This window comes from Macaca thibetana, chromosome 14 (assembly GCF_024542745.1).
Source record: "Macaca thibetana thibetana isolate TM-01 chromosome 14, ASM2454274v1, whole genome shotgun sequence".
NCBI lineage: Eukaryota > Metazoa > Chordata > Mammalia > Primates > Cercopithecidae > Macaca > Macaca thibetana.
Window position 1 is genome coordinate 105,995,740 of NC_065591.1, and position 21,166 is coordinate 106,016,905.

A 21,166-nucleotide genomic window follows, 5' to 3' on the forward strand; every position below is an offset into this window, starting at 1 on the left:
TAGGGGACGGACAGCTTGGCAGTGCCCTGAGTGGCCATTGCGCCCTTCCCAGGTGGGTTCTGCACCTAGGAACCTGCCTGGGGCTTTCTTTGCTTAACAAGCATTTAGTAGGCACAGACTGTGTGCCAGGCATGGCGCAGGGCATCGGGGATATGGTAAAGCCCAAGACAGGTGGGAACCTGCTCTCACAGAGCTCACAGTCCACTGGGAAGATGGAAGAGAGCCCCAAATACAGGACAGTCGAATGGGGCTCCAGGGGCTTGTCCAGAGAAGATTTCAGAGCCAGGCTGGCGAATAGCTGCTGACACGGACATATTGGTTCGATGGCAGATTTTTCTGCTCCCTTGAACAAAACAATCACTCATCTTTAAATTAGAGAAACAAGGTGGGGGGTGTGTGTGTGTATGTGTTCATGTATGTGCACGTGTGGTGCCATGTGTCTTTATGAATGTGAGACTCACTTTACACAAGATAAATGGCCCCCAAATAACTGTACATCCAATTCCAGTAAAATCAGCCATACTTTAATTGCATGAAGGGAGCTCTTTCTTTAAAGGAAAAGTGACTGGAGATAAATGGTAGCTGTGACTTACTGGTTCTGTATATCTACCCACCAGCTGTGGGGTGGAACACTTTCCCCACCTTGTCGCAACTCTCCGAGGGACCTCCCCTTACTGCTTCCATTTTACAGCTGAGGCGACAGGCTCCCTGAGACTGGCAGCTTGCTGAGGGTCACAGCTGGCAACTAGCTTGCCTGGGATTTGACCTCTGATCTGTCTGACCCAAATGTTGAGCTCGTAACCACACTGCGCTGCCTCCTGAGGTATAAATGGCACCAAGGACCTCTGCTGTCCACAGAGTGTTTTGTGATCTGCAAGGAGTTTCGTATTCATTCATGTCTATTATCTTGTTTGCTCCTCACAGCAGCCTCACGGAGGCAGACAGATAGGCTTATGCCCATTTTACAGATTGGGAAATCAGTTCATCGAGGTGTGGTGACTAGTTGTGAGTGGCCAGGTTAGGCGTGGGATCTCATGCCTGCACCTCTAGATCCTGGTGTTGTCCTCGGTTTGCTTGGATCTGTGATTGCTATGGATAGCAAGGGTCTAGCGCCCTTTATCTTCCACTGTTCTCCCTCTGCTATTTAATTTCTTTCCCACAATCTATCCCTTAACTTTCCCCATCCCCGCATCTCCTACCTCAACCTCCCTCCATCCCGTGCAGCTGGCCTCCTTGCTCCTCTTCCCTTGCCTGGCGTGGATGTTGTCACGTGGTGGCCTTGCTGTATGCAGATGTCAGCGCATCAGCGAGGGCCTCCTTGACTACCCTGTGTAAAAGAACAGCCCCTGGCACTCTCTGTTTATCTTCATTTAATGCTTTGTTGTTGTTGTTGTTGTTGTTGTTGTTGTTTTGAGATAGGGTTTCACTCCTGTTTCCCAGGCTGGAGTGCAATGGTGTGATCTCAGCTCACTACAACCTCTGCCTTTCGGGCTGAAGCTATTCTCCTGCCTCAGCTTCCTGAGTAGCTGGGATTTAAAATCAGCCACCATGCCTGGTCAATTTTTGTATTTTTAGTAGAGATGGGGTTGCACCATGTTGGCCAAGCTGGTCTTGAACTCCTGAGCTCGAGTAATCTACCCATCCCGGCCTCCCAAAGTGCTGGGATTACAGGCATGAGCCATTGTGCCTGGCCCTCTTCACTTAATTTATTTCTCTTTTTATCGCTTATCACCACCTGGCCTGTTTTATATTTACTTGCTCTTTAAAAATCCACCCTCCCCTCTTGAACATAAGCTCCCTGAGGGCAGGGATTTCATGTCTTTTGTTTATTTCCTGTAATCCACCTCTTGGCATACAGTTACTGGACATTCAAAAACCAGCTCCCGTGTATAGGAAGGATATGGCAAGTCATGGCCATCCCTGAGCTGTGTCCCTGGAGTTCTCCCTACTCCAGGTTGAGCCCCAGGAAATTTTGTGGGTGTAAATGCTGCTGCTAGGTCCGTGCACACCCGCTGTGTTCAGCTGGCATGACCTTCTTCCCTCCTCCTTTGCCCCCTCCCATTGATGCTTTATAAATGTATTAGTGGCTGCATGATGTCACCGTAATGCATTTTGGGAATAGCCATGTGGTTTATACACACTTGAGTTGCTTTGAATGCAAACCTGACATCATACTGAAGGCAGCAGTGAACAACATATGCACAGTAAACAGGCAGCGACTGTCTTATTGATTAACAGATGAGGCCTCTATTATCGATCAAAGCTTGGCGAGGAAATTTATCACTTTTAATTTCAGGGCTGCCAAATATTTCTGCCTCTGAGCCAGCCATTACAGAGACAATTTAAAGGCACAAGACTCCTTGGGAGAGAGGATTTTGTCTGTCTCGCTCTGCTCCGCTCACGTGTCCGTGGAACTGCCTGTCTTGGCTCTCACCCTGGAGAGTTGGGGGGAAGTCAGAGCCTGTCCGGGTGGGCGTGGGAGTACTGGGGCTTTGTGAGTGGGGGCTAGCAGTGGGAGCTGACATTTGTGTTATCCACGTGTAAGGAGGGACCTGGCCCAGAGTCAGTGAGGACACGGGCTTTCACACGCTCAGCTCAGTGTCGTGACTTCAGCGAGGTGGGGGTGGAGTGGCGGGACTTTGAAGGCAAGCAGATGTGGTCAGGCTTGGGCCGAGGCAGCCGCTTTTACTAGATCATGTGTGCTTATCTGTCTTCATCTTCCTCTGCACTTGTCTGATGGTACACATCCGGCCCTTTATTTCCTACCTGGCCTCCTTCCTTTCTCTCTGCTTCTCAGTCATTAAAGCGAGAAGCTCCTCCAGCCCACAGTGATGGCTGTTTTCTAAGAACCCTCCGGACCACATCCCTTGGAAGCCTGTGGCATGGTGGGCTCCTCGCCGACTGCAGGGCTCCAGTGTGGGAGCCCACAGGGTGCCCTCCCCTTCCCAGCCAGTGCTTCCCTCTTAGGGCCTTTGCTTCCCCTTTCTCCTTTACGGAGCCGTGAGAGCGGATGGAACCCAAGGAAGAAATACAATTAAAATCAGATTCCTTACAGATCCACAGAAAATCATTGATGGCTAATGATTTGGGACTGGGGGCAGTTTCTAATTGTGAGGGAGCTGTGACTTCATCCAGCCCCAGCTTTCCCGTCCAGGCCCACTCTGCTCTTGGAGGTGCTGTCTGCATTTCCAGTGTAAATGGATGAAAGGTAGTCTTGGCTGCTACCCCTGCTCACACACGTCATCACTGCTTCGCCATCACTGGGGGCTAGAAGTTTTCTTGGCTCTTTCCTCAAAGCTCTCTAAGCCGTATATCAGGTGCTTGGCCTGAGGGTGCCCTGTGGCTTGAAGGGACACCCAGAGGTCGCCATGGGATTCTCCGTGCCTCCAGGTGAAATTCAACCCCAGCCACCTAAGGCAAATGACAATATTTATTTTTAAAGCTTTTCAGGAGAAGTGAGTTCATATCCTCCCTGGGGTACTTTGTCACCCACTTATCCGGCCAGTCGACTCACGTTTATTCAGCACCTACTAGAGTGTATCCTGCTCATCAGTAGGAAGATAGGTGTCAGCGAGACAGAGAAAGTCGATACCTCCAGAGGACCCCATCTTCTAGACTTCCTCTGGGGTCCTCATATTCTTCACTGCAAGAAGCATTTATTGGTATTGAAGTCTGTGCTGGAACAGCTTGTATTTGGAGTTGCATTCCTTCAGTATGTGCTGATTCTCCAAGGCAGAGGTTTCCAAATTTCTAGAAAGTAGTAGAAAGTTTCCAGCCCCAAAGCCCTGATGTGTAAAATAGGTAAATTGAATTTTCATTCAGAGATGGGAGCTCAGACCCCACCCATGGAGTCTTATCTACAAAGCATCTTTGCAGATGGAACCCTAGGGAGGCCGAAGGGTACAGGGATTACTCTGAAATGAGGCTGCCTGTGTTTGAATTCACCTTTACTATGTTAACCACTGTGTGGCGTTGGGCAAAGTGCTTAACCTCTCTGGGCTTGAATGTACTCATCTGCTACATGGGGATAATGATAGCACGTACTATATAAATGGTGGTAGTTAGGACGAATGATACATATTAAGCATCTAGCATCATGCCTGGTATATAGTCAAGACTCAGGAAATCTGAGGTGATTTGAAAACAGCACCGTCGGCTACAAATTTGTGTAAAAAGTAGTTCTGGCTCGTACTAGGCTCTAATACAAAACTAAAACACAGGCATATTTAAAGAAGAGCGAAGATGACCAGACACACTGGCTCACACCTGGAACCCCCCAGCACTTTGGGAGACCAAGGTAGGAGGATCACTTGAGCCCAGGAGCTCAAGACCAACCTGGGAAACACAGTGAGACCTCATCTCTAAATAAAAAACAACAAACAAACAAACAAACGGAATTAGTCAGGCATGGTGGCGTGCACTTGTAGTCCCAGCTACTCAGGAGGCTGAGGTGGGAGGGTTGCTTGAACCCAGGAGGTTGAGGCTGCTGTAAGCTATGATTGTACCACTGCACTCCAGCCTGGGTGACAGACAGAGACCCTATCTCAAAAACAACAAAGACAACAACAAAGTGCTAAGACGTGTTGAAAGGAACAGAGTGCAGTGGCAGATTGGAAAGGGCAGAAGAGTAAGGGACTGGAGAGCTTGATGTCCACAAACCCTGGCCTTGAAAATGGAGTGGGATTGGAACAGATGGAGGAACAGGACTGAGCATTGCTCAAGCACAGCAACTCTGGGAAGGTCAAGCAGTGCCCAGAGAGGGCTGGTGAGGACAGCTTACCTATGGAGGTGGGTGGCTAACCGGGACAGGTTATGGAAGGCCTTGAAGCCAAGTAGAGGAATTTAGAGTCAGTACACATTGGGAGGCCTTGTATCTTCTTGAGTAAGAAAGTGTGAGGAATCAAGTGGCCGTAGAGGAACCTGCATGTGTCGAGTAGATTGCGGGTGGCTGGTGGTGTGGAAACCACTCGCGTCTTACAGTGTTCTGAGTGTGACGCTGCAAGGGCCTGAATGGGGTGGTGATTGCAGTGGAATCACTGCACCAAATGCCGTGGAAGAGTACATCTACGAGACATCTTGAAGGAAAAATGCCAAGGCTTGTGACAGGTGACCCCTGGATCAGATAATATAGTAGAGCCAGGAAGACTATTAGCCAATGATAAAAAGTACTGTTTCATCTTGACATGGTGGCATTATCACTTTAAGCCTTCTAAATGACAGTTCTGAGAAAGTTTATTAAATTGAGTTGCACTGAATTAATCTTATTTATTCCACAAATATGTATAGTAATAGGTTTCCACTGTGTGTCAGGCAGATGCAGCTGTGCACAAGATGACACGGTCCCTCCGCCAGGGAACTTACCATGTGGTGAGAGAGAAAGACAGGGCCACGGGCATTTGGAATGGAGCACAGCAAGGGCCAAGAACTGGAACATACCAGGTGCTATCGGAGCATAAAGGAGCCTTGCCTCACCTACACGTGGGGGCCCGGGTATTGAAGTCGATGCATGAATGATGAATAGGACCTCCAACTGCACCATAGCAGCCAGGGAAGCGTGGGAGAATGTCAGAGGCAGAGGACATGCAGAAGAATGTGCTCAGGCCTAGCAATGAGGAAGAATATGGTTCCTCCAGGGAGCCCACATGGTTCAGTGTAGCTGGAGAAAAGAGAGCAAGAGTGAGGTGTGAGAGACGAAGCAGGAAAGAGGAGCATACCGAGAAGTGCTTTGTGAGTCACAGTAAGGAGTTGGAACCTTGTTCTTCAGGCACTGGGGAGTCATTCAGGGGTTTTAAATGGTCAGATGCAGGCAGCAGTTGGGGGTAGACGGTGAGTTTAGTTTTGGACACACTGAGTCAGAGGTCCCCGTGTACATCTAGGTAGAGGTATGTCAGCAATTCTTACCTTCCCATAAAGTACAGTTTAGGCAACAGGACACATTTCCCTGCGTTGGTATCATTTTTCTCCTGTCCTCCCATCACGTGGAGGTAGGTCTTCAGATCCTCCTTCTTCTTGAGGTATCTAACTTGGAGCCCATTTCTGTTTGTCTTGGTTATTCTGATTTTGTTTCTCCTTCTCTCTGGAAGAGCCCTAGACAAAGGCATTTGGAACTCAGTTGGGTGAATGTTCACCTCTTAGAGGAAGGTCTGAACCATGGATGATCCCTCACTCAGGATTTTCGCAGGTGTCCAGTCCCCTCCCCTAGTGTCCACCTGCACAGTTGTGGCCCAGGACCTCCCCCCTCACCAATGGACTATTGTTCTAGTGGTAACTGCCTCTCCTTTCTTTCAGCGGGTGCCAAAGCCTTTGTCTGTGATCAGTGTGGTGCACAGTTTTCGAAGGAGGATGCCCTGGAGACGCACAGGCAGACCCATACTGGTGAGTTGACTTGGATTCCTATTCTTCAGGTTTTCCACAGTGTTGGTAGCACATGGACATGAACTGTCTGGGTGGCAACCTCTTTTTAGCAAATGTAACATCCAGTAATTTCCTGGGGGAGCTGTGAGTAGGGTGGGCTTCTGCCATGTTCAGCTACCCTTGGCTGTGTGGCTGGCCCAGCAGAAGTTTATAAGTATGACATGGCCCCATGAGAATGGCTGTCCTAGATTAGGCCAGGATCTGTCTCTAACTGGCCATTGAGATCCCATTTTCTTGGAGGTATCTAGTACGCTCTTGTTGAGGCCTTAGTCTGTGATGTTACCAAAACATCTTCCTTTGGTCAGGAAATCTGTCACACCCATCTGATGAGACTGAAACCCTCATGTGGCCATGGTGGGCTGGTCCTCCCTCTGCGAGAGCTGAGACGTTGTCTAAAATCAGTCTGTACACAGGATGCATCTGAACAATATTAACTCACAATGATAGAGCTTTATTTGATTTCAAGGAGATTGATTTCACTGCACCAAAGTCATCTGATGATTGTGATCAGAGTTGTTGTCACCAGATCGTCACAGCAGCTCACACTTAACACTCACAGTGAGGCAGGCACCGTTCTCAGGGCTTTACGTCAGGGATCCCCAACCCCGGGATCATGAACTGGTGTCCATGGTGGTCTGTTAGCAACCAGGCTGCATGGCAAGAGGCGAGCAGTGGGCGAGCAAGTGAAACTTCATCTGTGTTTATAGCTGCTCCTCATTGCTCGCATTACCACCTGAGCTCCTCCTCGTGTCAGAGCAGCAGCAGCAGCAGCAGCAGCAGCAGCAGCAGCAGCATTAGATTCTCATAGGAGCACAAACCCTACTGTGAACTGTGCATGCAAGGGGTCTAGGTTGTGTGCTCCTTATGAGAATCTAATGCCTGATGATCTGTCACTGTCTCTCGTCACCCCCAGATGGGACCATCTAGTTGCAGAAGCTCAGGGCTCCCACTAATTCTACATTATGGTGAGTTGTATAATTAGTTCATTATATATTATAATGTAATAATAGAAAAATAAAGTACACAATAAATGTAATGTGCTTAAATCATCCCAGGAATACCCTCCTGTACCCTGCCATATGTGAAAAAGTTGTCTTCCATAAAACTGATCCCTGGTGCCAAAAAGGTTGGGGACCACTGCTTTACGTGATCCCACCTGGCCAATCTCTGAATAACGCTATAAGGTAAGGTGGGAGGCTACTCTTACATCATAGATGAGGAAACTGAGGCTGAAAAGAGGGAAAGTGACTTGCTGGAGTTGGTAATGGGGACAGGTGTGGTAGAACCATATAGTTCAGAGCTGAGACTGCATGAGTTTAATCCTGACTGCCACTTCCTATTTGTGGGGCCATGGATAAATTATTTAAACTCTCTAAATATAGATTTCTCCTCTGTTAGAAAAGTGGAGTAATATTAGTGTCTACCTCCTAGCATTAGGGTTGTTGTGGGGATGAAATAAGGTATTTTATTTGAAGTATTTCATGGCGTGTTTGGCTCATAGTAAGCACTCAATAAATAGTAGTAGGTATATTTAATGTAATAGATATTTATTGAGTTTCTACAATGTGCCTGGCACTGTTTAGGCATTTAAGATGTAGTAGTGCATGAGACAGATGACATTCCTGCCCCTCATGGAACTGAGCTTCTAGCTGGGAGACAGAATCAGCAAATAAGTGTACAATATCATATCTGCTTATACATACTAAGTGCTACTAAGAAAAGGATAAGGAGTAGAGAATAATAGGGAGAAAAGAAATATCGTGGATATTTTGGGAGAAATGTTGTAGATAAAATGGTTAGGGAAGGCCTCTCCAAGAAGGTGGTATCTGGGCAGAGTCTTAAAAAGAGAAGGAGTGAGCCACTCAAAAATTTTCTGGGAAGAATGTCTAAGCAAAGGGAGTGAGCGCTTACAGAAGCCCTGAGGCTGGGTCAAGTCTGACAGGTTTAAGGACCCACATGCAGAGCAGTGGTGGCCAGAGAGCTGGGAGTGATGTGTAGAGAGTGGTGAGGGATGAGGACAGGATCTGACAAGTCTCTCAGCCCTGGTAAAAGATCTGGGTTTTATTCTGCATGTGCTAAGAGTCCTTTGGAGGGTGAGAAAATATCTGCAAATCATATATTTGATGAGGAACTTATAGCTAGAAATAGAAAGAGGTCTTATAATTCAAAAAACATTAACAAATAATCAAATTAAATAATGGGCAAAGGTTTTGAACAGACGTGTCTCCAAAGATGACAAATAGCCAATGAGCACATGAAAAAGATGCTCAACTGCATTCACCATCAGGTAGATGCAAATCAAAACCACAGTGAGATACTGCTTCACACCCACTACAGTGTGGCTACAATAAAAAATACAGATAATAACAAGTGTTATCAAAAATGTGGAAAAACCAGAACTCTCATACTATGCTGGTGGGAGTGTAAAATGGTGCAGCCACTTTGGGAAAGCATTCTGGAGATTCCTCAAGAGGTTAGCTGAGGCAGGTAGATCACAAGGTCAGGAGATCAAGACCATACTGGCCAACATGGTGAAACCCCATTTCTACTAAAAAAGTACAAAAATTAGCTGGGCGTGGTGGCATGTGTTTGTAATCCCAGCTACTTGGGAGGCTGAGGCAGGAAAATCACTTGAACCAGGGAGTTGGAGGTTGCAGTGAGCTGAGATTGCGCCTCTCCAGCCTGATATCAGAGTGAGACTCTGTCTCAAAAAAAAAAAAAAAAAAAAAAAAGGTTAAACATAGAATTACCATACGACACAGCAGTTCTTCTCTTAGGTATACAACCAAGAGAACTGAGACGATATGTTTATAGCAGCATTATTCGTAATAGCCAAAAAAAATGGAAACAACCCAATATGTATCAACTGATGAATGGATAAACCAAGTGTGGTGTATTCACACCATGGTATACTGTTTGGCTCTAAAAAGGAATGAAGTACTGATACATACTACAACACAGATGAACTTGAACATGCTCTGTGAAAGAAGCCAGATGCAAAATGATTGTGTTCATGTGAAATATCTAGAATAGGCAAATCTATAGAGACAGAAAGTAAATTAGTAGGTGCCAGGGGCTGGGGTAGTTGTGAGGAAATGGAGAGTGACTGCTGATGAAGCCGGAGTTTCTTCGTGGAGTGATGAAAATGTTCTAAAATTGATCATGGTGATGACTGCACAGCTTTGAATACGGAGGCTCCTCGACTTACAGTGGGGCTGTGTCCTGCTAAACCCATCGTAAGTTGAAAAGATAATAAATTGAAAATGCATTTAATACAACTAACCTACTGAACATCATAGCTTAGCCTAGCCTACCTTAAATGTGCTCCGAACACTTACATTAGCCAACAGTTGGGCAAAATCATCTAATATAAGACCTATTTTATAATAAAAGTGTTGAAGATCTCATGGAATGTATTATATCCTGTACATTACTTCAAAACTGTGATGGTTTCCCACAATTATAAAGTTAAAAATCCTAAGTCAGGGACCATTCTATGTATTAGTTGAACTGTACACTTTTTAAAAGACATGAATTTTATATTGTATGGTATGTGTATTAGATCTCTGAAAAGTGGCATGGGTGTGTACATGTATATAAATGAGCTCTGCCAGTGTCAGGAAGAGTCACTGGCATCACTCATGCCACCTGTCTTTCATATGTAGATACATACACACACACACATATATATACACACATATGTATACATACACACACATATACGCACAGAGTGATGTGCCATGTATTAAGCCGTTCTTGCATTGCGGTAAAGAAATACCTGAGACTGGGTAATTTACAAAGAGGTTTAATTGGCTCACAGTTCTGCAGGCTTTCCAGGAAGCATGATGCTGGCATCTGCTCAGGCTCTGGGGAGGCCTCAGGAAGCTTCCAACCATGGTGGAAGGCAAAGGGGGAGCAGGCATGTCACATGGCCAGAGCAGGAGCTAGAGAGAGAGAGTTGGGCGAGGGGGAAGCAGCTGCACACTTTTAAATGACCAGTTCTCTCAGATAACTCACTCATTGTCATGAGAATAGCACCAAGAGGATGGTACTAAACCATTCAGGATAAACCCATCCCCATGATCCAATTGCCTTGCACCAGGCCCCACCTCCAACACTGGGGATTACAGTTCAATATGAGATTTGGGCAGGACAAATATCCAAACTATATCACACCATATAATGACATTTTGGTCAACAATGGATTGCATATATGACAGTGGTCTCATAAGATTATAATACCATATTTTTACTGTACCTTTTCTACATTTAGATGTGTTTAGATACATAAATACTTACCATTGTGTTACAATTGCCTGCAGTGTTTAGTACAGTAGCATGCTCTGAAGGTTTGTAGCCTAGGAGGAATTGGCAGTCCCATATAGCCTTGGTGTGTAGAAGGCCGTACCATCTAGACTTATGTAAATGTGCTCTAGGATGTAGCCTAGAAGCTACCCACTAGGAAGTGGAGAGCTGGAACTTGACCCAACTCACGTGCTCTTTCCACAACTCCCCAACTGCCTGCACATTGACTGAGTGTTGTCCATGGGCTAAAAGGCTCAGGATCATGCCCCGTCATGGGCAGGGCTCTTTTGGCTCCTTGTGCCCTATTTAAGACAAAATTGTCTAATGAAACATTTCTCAGAACATACCCTTATCACTAAGTGACATTTGACTGTACACACACATGCACACACACACACACATACATAGCTTTACTGAGATATAATACATACACACACACACACAGAGATGTGCATTTATAGAGAAGGTGGAAAAGTAGTCCATTGAAAGGTTTTGACTGGGAGAATGACATGACTTGATTTATGTGTTTAAAAGATTATTCTGGTTCTTGTGTTGAGGATTGACCATAGAGAGTATTGTCATGTAACAAACCACTGCAATAGTAGCTTAAAACAATAAAGTGTTATTGTCTCTGACAGTTCTGTGGGTAACTGGGCTCAGCTGGGTGGTTTTCACTTGGGGTCTCATGTGGTTTCCATCAGGTAATGGCTGGAGCTGATGTTATCTGAAGACTCAACTGGGCTGGATGTCCGAGATGGCTCCTTCACTTAATTTTCTGAGTCTCAGTGTTCCTTTGCATGGCTTCTCTCTTCAGCAGAGTAACCTGCATTTGTTGTGTGACAGCTCAGGTTTCCAGGAGTCAGGACACAGAAACTGCCAGCCCTCTAAAAGCTAGGCTGGAAGTACACAGCATTACTTCCACCATATTTCATCAATCAGATAGTCATAGGTCAGCCCCAGATCGAAGGTGGTGGAAGGCTGGACTCTCCTTCTCAGTAGGGAAGTGACAGAAACCTATAGGGAAGGAGGAATTGATGGCAGCCATCTTTGGAAACAAGCTGCCACAGGGGACTCAAGTAGAAGAAGGAAGAACACTAGTCAACTGCTGTTAAGATTATTGTCGTCAATATTTCAGCATTCTTGTCCTTTCCTGAGTAGACAACTAAATGGTATGCCTCCTAAATGGTACCTTGAGCTGTGGCCTGGAGGGGTCTTGCCCTGTCATGATGGGAGGAGAGCTTTACAGGTGAGCTGTCATTCCAGTCAGCATCTCCCTAGCTCAGTTATAGAGAAGGTGACCTGGCTAGGTTATTTTGCCCAGGGTTCCAGAGCTTGTTGTCGTGAAAGCAAGGGAAGGACCGAGTCTCCCAGGGTCCCAGCCATTTTCTTATTGCTAGACCGCAGGTAACTGAGAATCCCACTCTGAGAGTTCTAATCTGGGGGAATGAGCTGTGAGCCAGCTTTGCCAAGCAGCTTAATTCTGTCCATCCCGATTACATTTGCAGCATCGGGGAGCAAGCTGCCCTCTCAGCCAGAGGCAGGGGAGCAAGCTGAGTCCCCGAGGGATGAGCAGCTGTGGAGGTTGTTCCCAGGCAGACCCCAGAGGTATGGAGCACCCCCTGTGTGCCTGGCACCCGCTGGGGATATGATGGTGACCAACTCAGGCACATGCCCTGTTCTTGAAAGAAGCTGAAGGTCTGAATATGGTGGCCTGGGCCCTTTGTTTTCCCCCAGAGATCTTGTGGATGGGGCTTCTCTGCTGGAGGAGGGAGAGGTCAGCTACCGAGTGCCCCCTGCTGATGTTAAGGTAAAATGTGGCTTGCTCAATAGGCCACATGTGGTGTGCTCAATAGAGATTGAGTAAACTGAGCTCTTGAAAGGATGGGGAATGGAGAAAATGAATCCAAATTAGGGGTGAGAGACCAAGGTGGATGCTTTGAGAAAGGCTCCCTGCCAGCCTTAGTATGAGCTGTGGGTGAGCTCCCCCAGCAGGGAAGAGCCACTTCCCTGTGTGGGGCAGGTGTCGTGCTCAGTGCCGAGGGGAGATTTGACAGCAGCCTTACCCTCAGGATAGGGCTGGCAAAGAGGGGTCCTGTGTGACCCTGGTGACTCTTTCTGACATGTGGCAGAGCTCATTCGTCACTCATAGCTCTACTTCCTGCTGAACTCAGGTGGATTTTCAGTCCCCCTAATAATCAATGAGAGAATACAATCTGAAATCTATTTGCCCTCTCTATTCCAGGAAAGGGGACCCTGGAGGAAGGGAGTTTCCTGATAACAGGGAACACTGAAAATATCACTGAAGCTGTTAGAGAGGGAAAAGCCAGGTGGGGGACCAGGTATCGTTGGGAAACCAACAGGAGAGTAGGTAGGGAAGAGCTCTGAAATAGAGAAGGAATGGGCCAGGCACGTTGGCTCACGCCTGCAATCCCAGCACTTTGGGAGTCCAAGGTGGGCGGATCACGAGGTCAGGAGATGAGACCATCCTGGCTAACACAGTGAAACCCCATCTCTACTAAAAATACAAAAAATTAGCTGGGCGTGGTGGTGGGCGCCTGTAGTCCCAGCTACTCGGAAGGCTGAGGCAGGAGAATGGCATGAACCCAGGAGGCGGAGCTTGCAGTGAGCCGAGATCGCGCCACCGCACTCCAGCCTGGGCGACAGAGCGACACTCCATCTCAAAAAAAAAAAAAAAAAAAGAGAAGGAATGGAGACCCTGGGACAGTGAAAATAATGCCAATACCACTTGATATTTTTGCTACCTTAGTTTATAAAACACGTTCGTCTGTTATACCCATTTAACAGAGGAGACCATGGGGCCCTAGAGACTGCCCACTAGGAAGTGGAGAACTGGAACTTGACCCAACTCCAACTCAAGTGCTCTTTCTACTACTCCCTGGCTGCCTCCGCGTTGACTGAGTGTTGTCCAGGAGTCTGTAGGCTGAATGGTTCAGAGTGATCCTGTTTAGAGGTCATTGAGCTCATGGCCCTGCCTGGGAAGAGCTCTTTTGGATCCCTGTGCCCCATTGCACTGTGAAGCCCCAACACCCTGATGTGCACATCCTCCTCCTGGAGTAGGATACAGTTTGCCTGAATCAGATCAGTTTCATATCCAAGGCTGCCACGTGGGAGTTCATGGAGTTCACGTGTGGCTTTGCATAGGGCAGGTGGTTATGGTGTCGTACAGGTATTCTTAAAACTGGAAAATGAACTTAATGGAAACTATTTCCAATTCCAGTCTATCCAAGAGAATGGCATCTTCACATCTCATCCCTTTTGACCCTACTTGACCTGGATTTCTGTCCTGGTGTGTGTGACCCCTCCATGCCCCCTGCCCTCAAGATCTTGACGGGCTCAAGCTGGTGTTCTAGGAGGCCACGCTGACGACGGTTGGGCTGGGCTCAGGCTTTGTTGTCACATTCAGTTTTCTGTTTTGGTACAACGAAGACTTTGAGGAGATAAACAGAGATCATTTTACACCTTTTATATTATGACAAATACATATTGCAAAACACTGCTGCTTCCAAAATGTTTGGGTTGCAGAGCAGTGAGGAATTAACAGCTAGGCAGTTCCCGAGATGCTTGTGCTTCATTTACACATCAGAATTTTTTTTACACTGTTCAGTGAAATAAAAGTGAGAAAACACACATACACGCACGTGCACACCCACGTGCACACCCAGCGCACCACCTGGCTGCTATATCAGGAATGTCTTAAATTAGCAAGTAGTTCTTTAAGTCCAGATAAACTGATAAATACCATTAATGGCTTAATTTATACTCTGGGTTTGAAATTTGACACACGGACACTATCTTGGCTCAGGAAGCACAAGTGGTTTTGTGCCAGAGGTTTTAATGACCGATCAGTAATATAAATTGCTGCATCACTGAGCAGAAATAGCTTCTCCATGTCATTTGATCTGGAAACTTCTCTGGCCAGGCAGCAGTTAATAAATTTAAAAATAATTACCCTCTTTATTCAAAGTCAAACTAATTAGGAGTGGGTTTTACAAATCATAATGTTGTTCAAGCCACTGTACATCCCCATTTGGGACTTGAACAGGCCTGGGGGCAACAGACAGGATCCGTGGTGTTAATTAGAGGGCAGTGAGATAACTTGGCTGCTGAGCTCCAGGGTAGGAGGCTAGGCAGTCTTCAGTATGCCCTCGGGAGAAAATGGGAGGTCTGAGTGAAGAGGCCACGAGGGTGACCTGTAGGAACCTTCAACTCTTTCAGTCCATCTGTAGGGGACCCAGAGCAGCTACCTATTTGTAATCTGAACATGGGGGAGTTGGGGCCAGGACTGGTCTGTGTGGACCTGGCCAGAGAGACTGAGGGAGTCAGGCAGCAGGAAAGGGGGATGGGCAAATGACTGCCTGGGGACACAAGACCTGCATGACGGCAGGGAAGTGGATGGGATGATCTCTAGAAGGCATTACTTCCTAGGAAAGTTTGAGCCCTAACAGAGTGGTGCAGGTTTGTCATGCAAATTGCAGGGAAGAGGAACCCCAGGAAGCCTAAAATCTGGGTGTCAAGTGCAGGGTATTTGGTGCAGTGACCCAGAACTTGGGATCTGGTGTCAGACCATCTAGATTCCAATTCCAGCCCCATTACAGACTGGATAATCTCAATATAGGCCTTGCACGGATAAGCGCTCAGGAAATGGAGGTGCCAGTTTCTCTCATTGCATCATCCTCGTCTTCCTTAGAGGCCTCTGAGAACATGTATTTCTCCCACTGGGTTGGTGATGGGGAAGGGCCAAGTCAGTGAGGACGGTGATGGTGGAACAGGAACAGTATACACCTGCTTTGCAAGGCCATGGTGAGGTCTTCCAGGATCCTTGACTATGTCCTCTGGCCAAGAGGACATTTGCAATGTGCCTACTGAACTAACGGTTGAGAGAAGTGAGGGCATATTGAAGCTCCGTACCTTGAGCAATCTCATGGAGCAGATTTGGTAGATCTTAAGGCCCTGAGGTCTGGAATGCCCAAAGATTCCCAAAGGAACCATTCCCTGTTGATATCTAAATACGTGATATGTAAACCCAGGCCAGACAGGCCGCAAAACTGGAATCGAGACTAAGCAGGTATACCAGCCTCCAGGAGCACCAGGCCTGTGCCCTTCCACATCTTAGAGGAGGCTTCAGTGACTGGTGAAGGCTCAGGAATTTTGGGTTGCTGGGGGGGTCCTGAACCATGTCTGCTATCACCAGGAACCTGGATATTCCCTATCTCTTGACTTCTTCAGATAGAACCTTCTACCTCATCCTACCTTTTCCCCAGTAAGAAAAAAGAGGCAAAGAAGCAGACAGAGATAGCTCAGGTCATTCCTAGGTTTAGAAGTTCTGAGGCTGGGAAGCTTAAGGGCACCCTCTGCAGGCCCAGGGTACTAGGTTGAACTAGACCCTAGACTTACCCTGGAGCAATTCAGCTCTCTCTTCCAGCCCTCAACCTGCCCTGCAAGGTCTGCCAGGTTAGTGACTCAAGTTTGCTGTCAGAATAGCCTGTATAGTTGGCTTATCCTGTAGTTCCTTCATTTCCTCGTTCTCTGAGTTTTTAGGTACCTACTGTATGCTTGGTACTTTGTGGACTTAATACATAATAGTGAACAGAAATTGGGCCCTGCCTTCCTGAAGGTTACGGTGTTGTGAAGGAAATGAGCATGTAGGCTGAACTTGCCTCAGGCACAGATAATTCAACAGTTGTACTCTTTTGGATACTTTTGAGTTATTATTTTATGAAGTCTTCACTATAATCCAAAAATAGAGACCTTTTTTCCTCCCTAATCTTTGCCAGAGAAAACTGAGTCCCAGAAAGGTTAAGGAAGACCGATCCGGGGCAGGACTTGAATGTGTGCCTTGGCCTTCTGGACCCCAGAGCCCACATGTTAATATTGTCATCCCTCCCTGTGGTGGCCTGGCTATCAGCTCTCATGTGCGGATCAATGGATCAAAGCCCCTATTTGAAAAAGGGGGTCAGTTAAGAACAAACAATCCAAACTAGAATTAGGGCCCACAAGTTCAGCCCAAGGTTCTCTCCACTGTGATTGCAAAATAAGTACTTTCTTTTACTGGCCTAGAAAAAGTTGCTTAGTTTCCACATTACTGCGTCACAGGGGAAGCCACTCAACCAGATGCAAATGTTGAGATGCTGGTTCTCATCCACTGTGTGTTGGCTGCAAGAGTCTTGCAGTCCAGAAACAGCACACCTCTGGCAGCTGAGGGTCCATGCTGCAGATTCTGCTCTTCCCTCCTAGTAGGGAGTGGGCATTGGAGGGAACCCCACCCAAAGGGTCCTCTTGGTTTTGGTGTGAAGGAGGCTAGGAGGCATATACTCTCTCTTCCCCCCACTCTCTGTTTCTCTCTGTCTCCCTTTCTCTTTGCACTGTGTGGCTTCCCCCTTTGGAGGTGCAGAACTGTATCTCCAACCTTGCTGTTGGCTGCCTGCTTGCACTGGCCCCTCTCTCCTCCTGATATGTTAATAATATTTGGAGGAAGCTTCAGGGACAGTCTCTGGCTCTGAACTTCAGAGTAGAAAATGAAGTCCTTGTTTGGAGAATTTTCTGTAGTGGGTCATCATGGTGGGGGAAGGGGGTGGGGTGGGAGTAGCGGGCAAGGCAGAGGATTTATTGTGTTGTATTGTATTGTATTATTATTATTATTATTATTATTTTTGAGATAGTGTCTCGCTCTGTCACCCAGGCTGGAGTGCAGAAGGCAGAGGATTTAAAAGGGTGAGCAGCAACGCTGCTTCCCTCAGGATAGCTGCTGGCCTTGCCCCCTTCTGCCCTGAGCTTGGCACGAGGGACAATGCTGGGCACCAAGGAGTCCTGTAATGACAGGAAAACTAGCAACTGTTCTGGTTCCTCCTCTCAAGAACAGCCTCCCAGTGGTCGGTCCCAGAGGAGCTGGGAGGGGGCCAGATGATGACAAATAACTTAATCTATCTGAACGAGCCTCAAACCCCTGCCCAAGGTGGAGGGTATCAGGGAGGACAGGACAGTGAGTCATCAGAGGGACAAGCAGACTCCATGTGGTTTGCTGTGACCTCCCCATTGAAAACATAATAGCATTTGACTTTTATAAATATCAGAGGTGATTTGTATAGCATTTCACATTCTGTGCCAAGGAATTTAACATGAGAAAGCTCAGGCTCAAGAACGGCCGCGGAACGTCATAGGCACTTTGGGAGGAGGGTCATGTGCTGCTGTTTGTACAGTCAGTGCCCCAGCATAGATTTACTCTTGACCTAATTTCATGCTGTTACTATAAAGGCATGTTTGATGCCTAATATAGAGTTTTATTTTCCAAGCACAGGCTCTCGGCTGTGCTGGAGCCGCTTGCTGTAGAGTAGGGAGGAACAACCCAGCCGCCTCCTGCTGTCCCAGACCAACCATTCTTTCTCTCCATTGTTTATCCTAGCGGCTCCCAGGGCCCCTCTGGCCACCTTCTGGAGGGGCCCCCGATACTATTTTTTAAATTAATAAATTTCATTTTTTTAAGAGCAGCTTTAGGTTATAGCAAAATGGAATGGAAAGTATAGAGTTCTCGTTGTACCCCTGTCCTCACACGCAAGTGCACAGCCTCCTCCACCATCAACATCCCACACCACATTGGTGGTGCGTTTGTCACAATCGGTGAGCCTACGCTGGCACATCACTATCACCCAGGGTCCACAGTACACATGAGGGTTCCCTCCTGTGGACCCTCTGTACTAGAGACCCCCATCTCTACTCAAAATACGGTCTGTGGATTTGGACAGATGTGTAAGGACATGCACCCACCATTGTTGTATCATACAGAATAGCCACTTCACTGTCCTGAAAGTCCTTTGTGCTCTGCCCTTTCATCACCCCAGTGCATTTTATATGAAGCATCACTCTCCTGGACAGTGATTTGAGGGGATCAATGGTGTTTGGCTCTTTTGGGATTGGAGAAGGAAAATCGATGCAAGGCAGGGTTGGACTAGAAAGGGCTGAAGCTCATTTCCTCCACAGACATCTTGAGTGTCGCTTGATGCCAGACATGGATGCTGGGTCCTGGGATAGGGATGTTGGACATGTATGCTGGGACCCGGGACTGGGATGCCAGACATGGATGCTGGGCCCCGGGACGGGGATGCCGGACATGGATGCCACTGGGTCCTGGGACAGGGATGTTGGACATGGATGCCGCTGGGACCCGGGATGGGGATGCTGGACATGGATGTTGGGCCCCAGGATGGGGATGCTGGACGTGGATGCCGCTGGGCCCCAGGATAGGGATGCCAGACATGGATGCTGCTGGATCCCGGGACAGGGATGCTGGACATGGATGCTGGGCCCCGGGATGGGGATGCCGGACATGTATGCCGTTGGGCAGTGGGCAGAACACAGACCTTGTCCTTCCCCGGCTTCTCACCCTAGCAGAAATGTGATTGCAAATTATCATTGGGGATATGGAGGCAGCATGGTGTTTGGAAGCAATAATGAATTAGGAGAAGGAGAACTAGGTTCTTATCCTGGCTCTTCTATGGACTTGCTTCATACGGGACAAATGGCTTCATTTCCTTGCTTCTCTCAAGGTAGGGTGTGGGAATTGGGCAAGAAAAGTGCTCTTTGGGGGGTTCTCTGGTTCCAAGGACAGCCTAAGATTCTGATCTTGTGTTGATGGTCTGTGTTTTTCTCAGCCTTAGTTTTTCACGTTTGTAAACTATGATTAATAATCATAATGGTTGCCGTAAGAACTACATAAAATCATACGTGTGGGGCCAGGCGTGGTGGCTGACGCCTGTAATCCCAGCACTTTGGGAGGCCGAGGTGGGCGGATCATGAGGTCAGGAGATCAAGACCATCCTGGCTAACACGGTGAAACCCCATCTCTACTAAAAATACAAAAAATTAGCCAGGCGTGGTGGCGGGCACCTGTAGTCCAAGCTACTTGGGAGGCTGAGGCAGGAGAATGGTGTGAACCTGGGAGGCAGGGCTTGCAGTAAGCAGAGATCACGCCACTGCACTCCTGCCTGGGTGACAGAGTGAGACTCCGTCTCAAAAAAAAAAAAAAAAAAGAAAAAGAAAAAAAGAAAAAAAATCATACATGTGAAGCCCTGAGCCCTGGAAAGGAGGACTGATGTATGCGTAAGTGGTAGCTGCTTGCTACTGTTATTTTTAGAGGCCTGCAGCTTCTGTCCCTCACCAGTAGACAAGCATTCCTCCACTTTATTTAGTAGCTTATTCAGTAACAATGTATTAAATACCGACTGTGTCTGAAGAAGGGATTAAAGATGACGATCTTTTGCCTCTTAAAAACTGTTCTAGGAATTGGAGGGGAAGGATAGTGTCTGGTCTTTGAGGACTATTATTCAGAGCGTGGTCTGTGCTCAGCACTGCAGCTTTTCATGTATGGTCCAATATAGTCATCAGGACACCACTCAGGGGGCTTCGCTGTCTGCATCACTGATGCAGAATCACAGCCTCAGAGAGGCTTAAATAATATGACTCATCCAGTGGCAGGACTGGGATTCCAGGTTGGTGTTTCTTGGGGTGATCTGGTGGGACTCACCATACTCACTGGTCTGAGTTGCCCTTTCACTCTCAGAATTGTCCCCACATCTGAGTCCTGATAATCAACCTCAGTTCTTGATGTCAAGTTTCCACTCGTCTCCCCTCGTGCCCATGCTCAGCCCCCCAAGCTTCTCCTTTATCCCTCTCTCTCCCACTGTCCACTCCTGTCTTTCCTCTCTGACTTCTCACCCTTCTCCTTAGTGACGCCACGGCTGCCCGATGACAGAAAGGAGTTAATAAAAACCAATGTGTAACTGAAACTTGAAAGGCCATAAATCGCCTTGTTTTTTCTAGGATGTTGGTAGCATTTTGATTTAATAGTTGGACAAACACAAGGGCCTATTTTATTCAGAGTTTACAGGCCTCAAGGCTGTTATTCCTCCAAAGTTAATAGCATTGAAATTGCAGGGTTTGCTATAATTTGCCTATCGCTTTCTGCTCCACCATTGATGTTTATTGTCAGCAGGATGGAATCTCAATCCGACTCACTTAGATAACATGTCTGTTCAACATTTAGATAATTGTACCATCATTAACTTGTCACATTATTTTAGAGATTCAAAACAGAGGCAGGGTAAGTAGAGGTACCCAAGGGTAGTGGAGGTGGGAGGAGGAGGAGGAGGAGGAGGAGGAGGAGGAGGAGGAGGAGGAGTTGGAGACAACCTTCTGAGTTAGACAGCCAGGAGAGGAGAAAGTTCATTGCACACTCTCGGCATTTCATTGCAGGTGTCTAAGTTAAGGAGGGGTGTGCCGCCAAGCCGGGCCCAGGGTTGCTCCCTTTGCTCCCTGAGGAGTCCGGGGACCAGTGTCTCAACCACCGACCGCAGTGGCAGTAGGGCCTGTTATCAGCAGGCTCCTGAGACAGTGTGGCAAATGCTCAGAAACCCTTGGCGTTTCATCCCCGACT

At 47.4% G+C, this 21,166-nt stretch overlaps 2 protein-coding genes across 3 annotated transcripts in view; both read left to right on the forward strand.

Moving 5' to 3' along the window:
- Nucleotides 1-21,166, forward strand: part of REXO2 (RNA exonuclease 2) — a 1,032,599-nt gene that overhangs the window by 756,404 nt on the left and 255,029 nt on the right. The window lies entirely within an intron of this gene.
- The window catches only part of ZBTB16 (zinc finger and BTB domain containing 16), a 197,654-nt gene that overhangs the window by 121,681 nt on the left and 54,807 nt on the right, over nucleotides 1-21,166 (forward strand). For both annotated transcript variants that reach the window (XM_050758085.1, XM_050758086.1), the window contains exon 4: nucleotides 6,289-6,375. In XM_050758085.1, coding sequence (XP_050614042.1) covers nucleotides 6,289-6,375 — 87 coding nt within the window. The remainder of the gene's footprint in view (nucleotides 1-6,288; nucleotides 6,376-21,166) is intronic.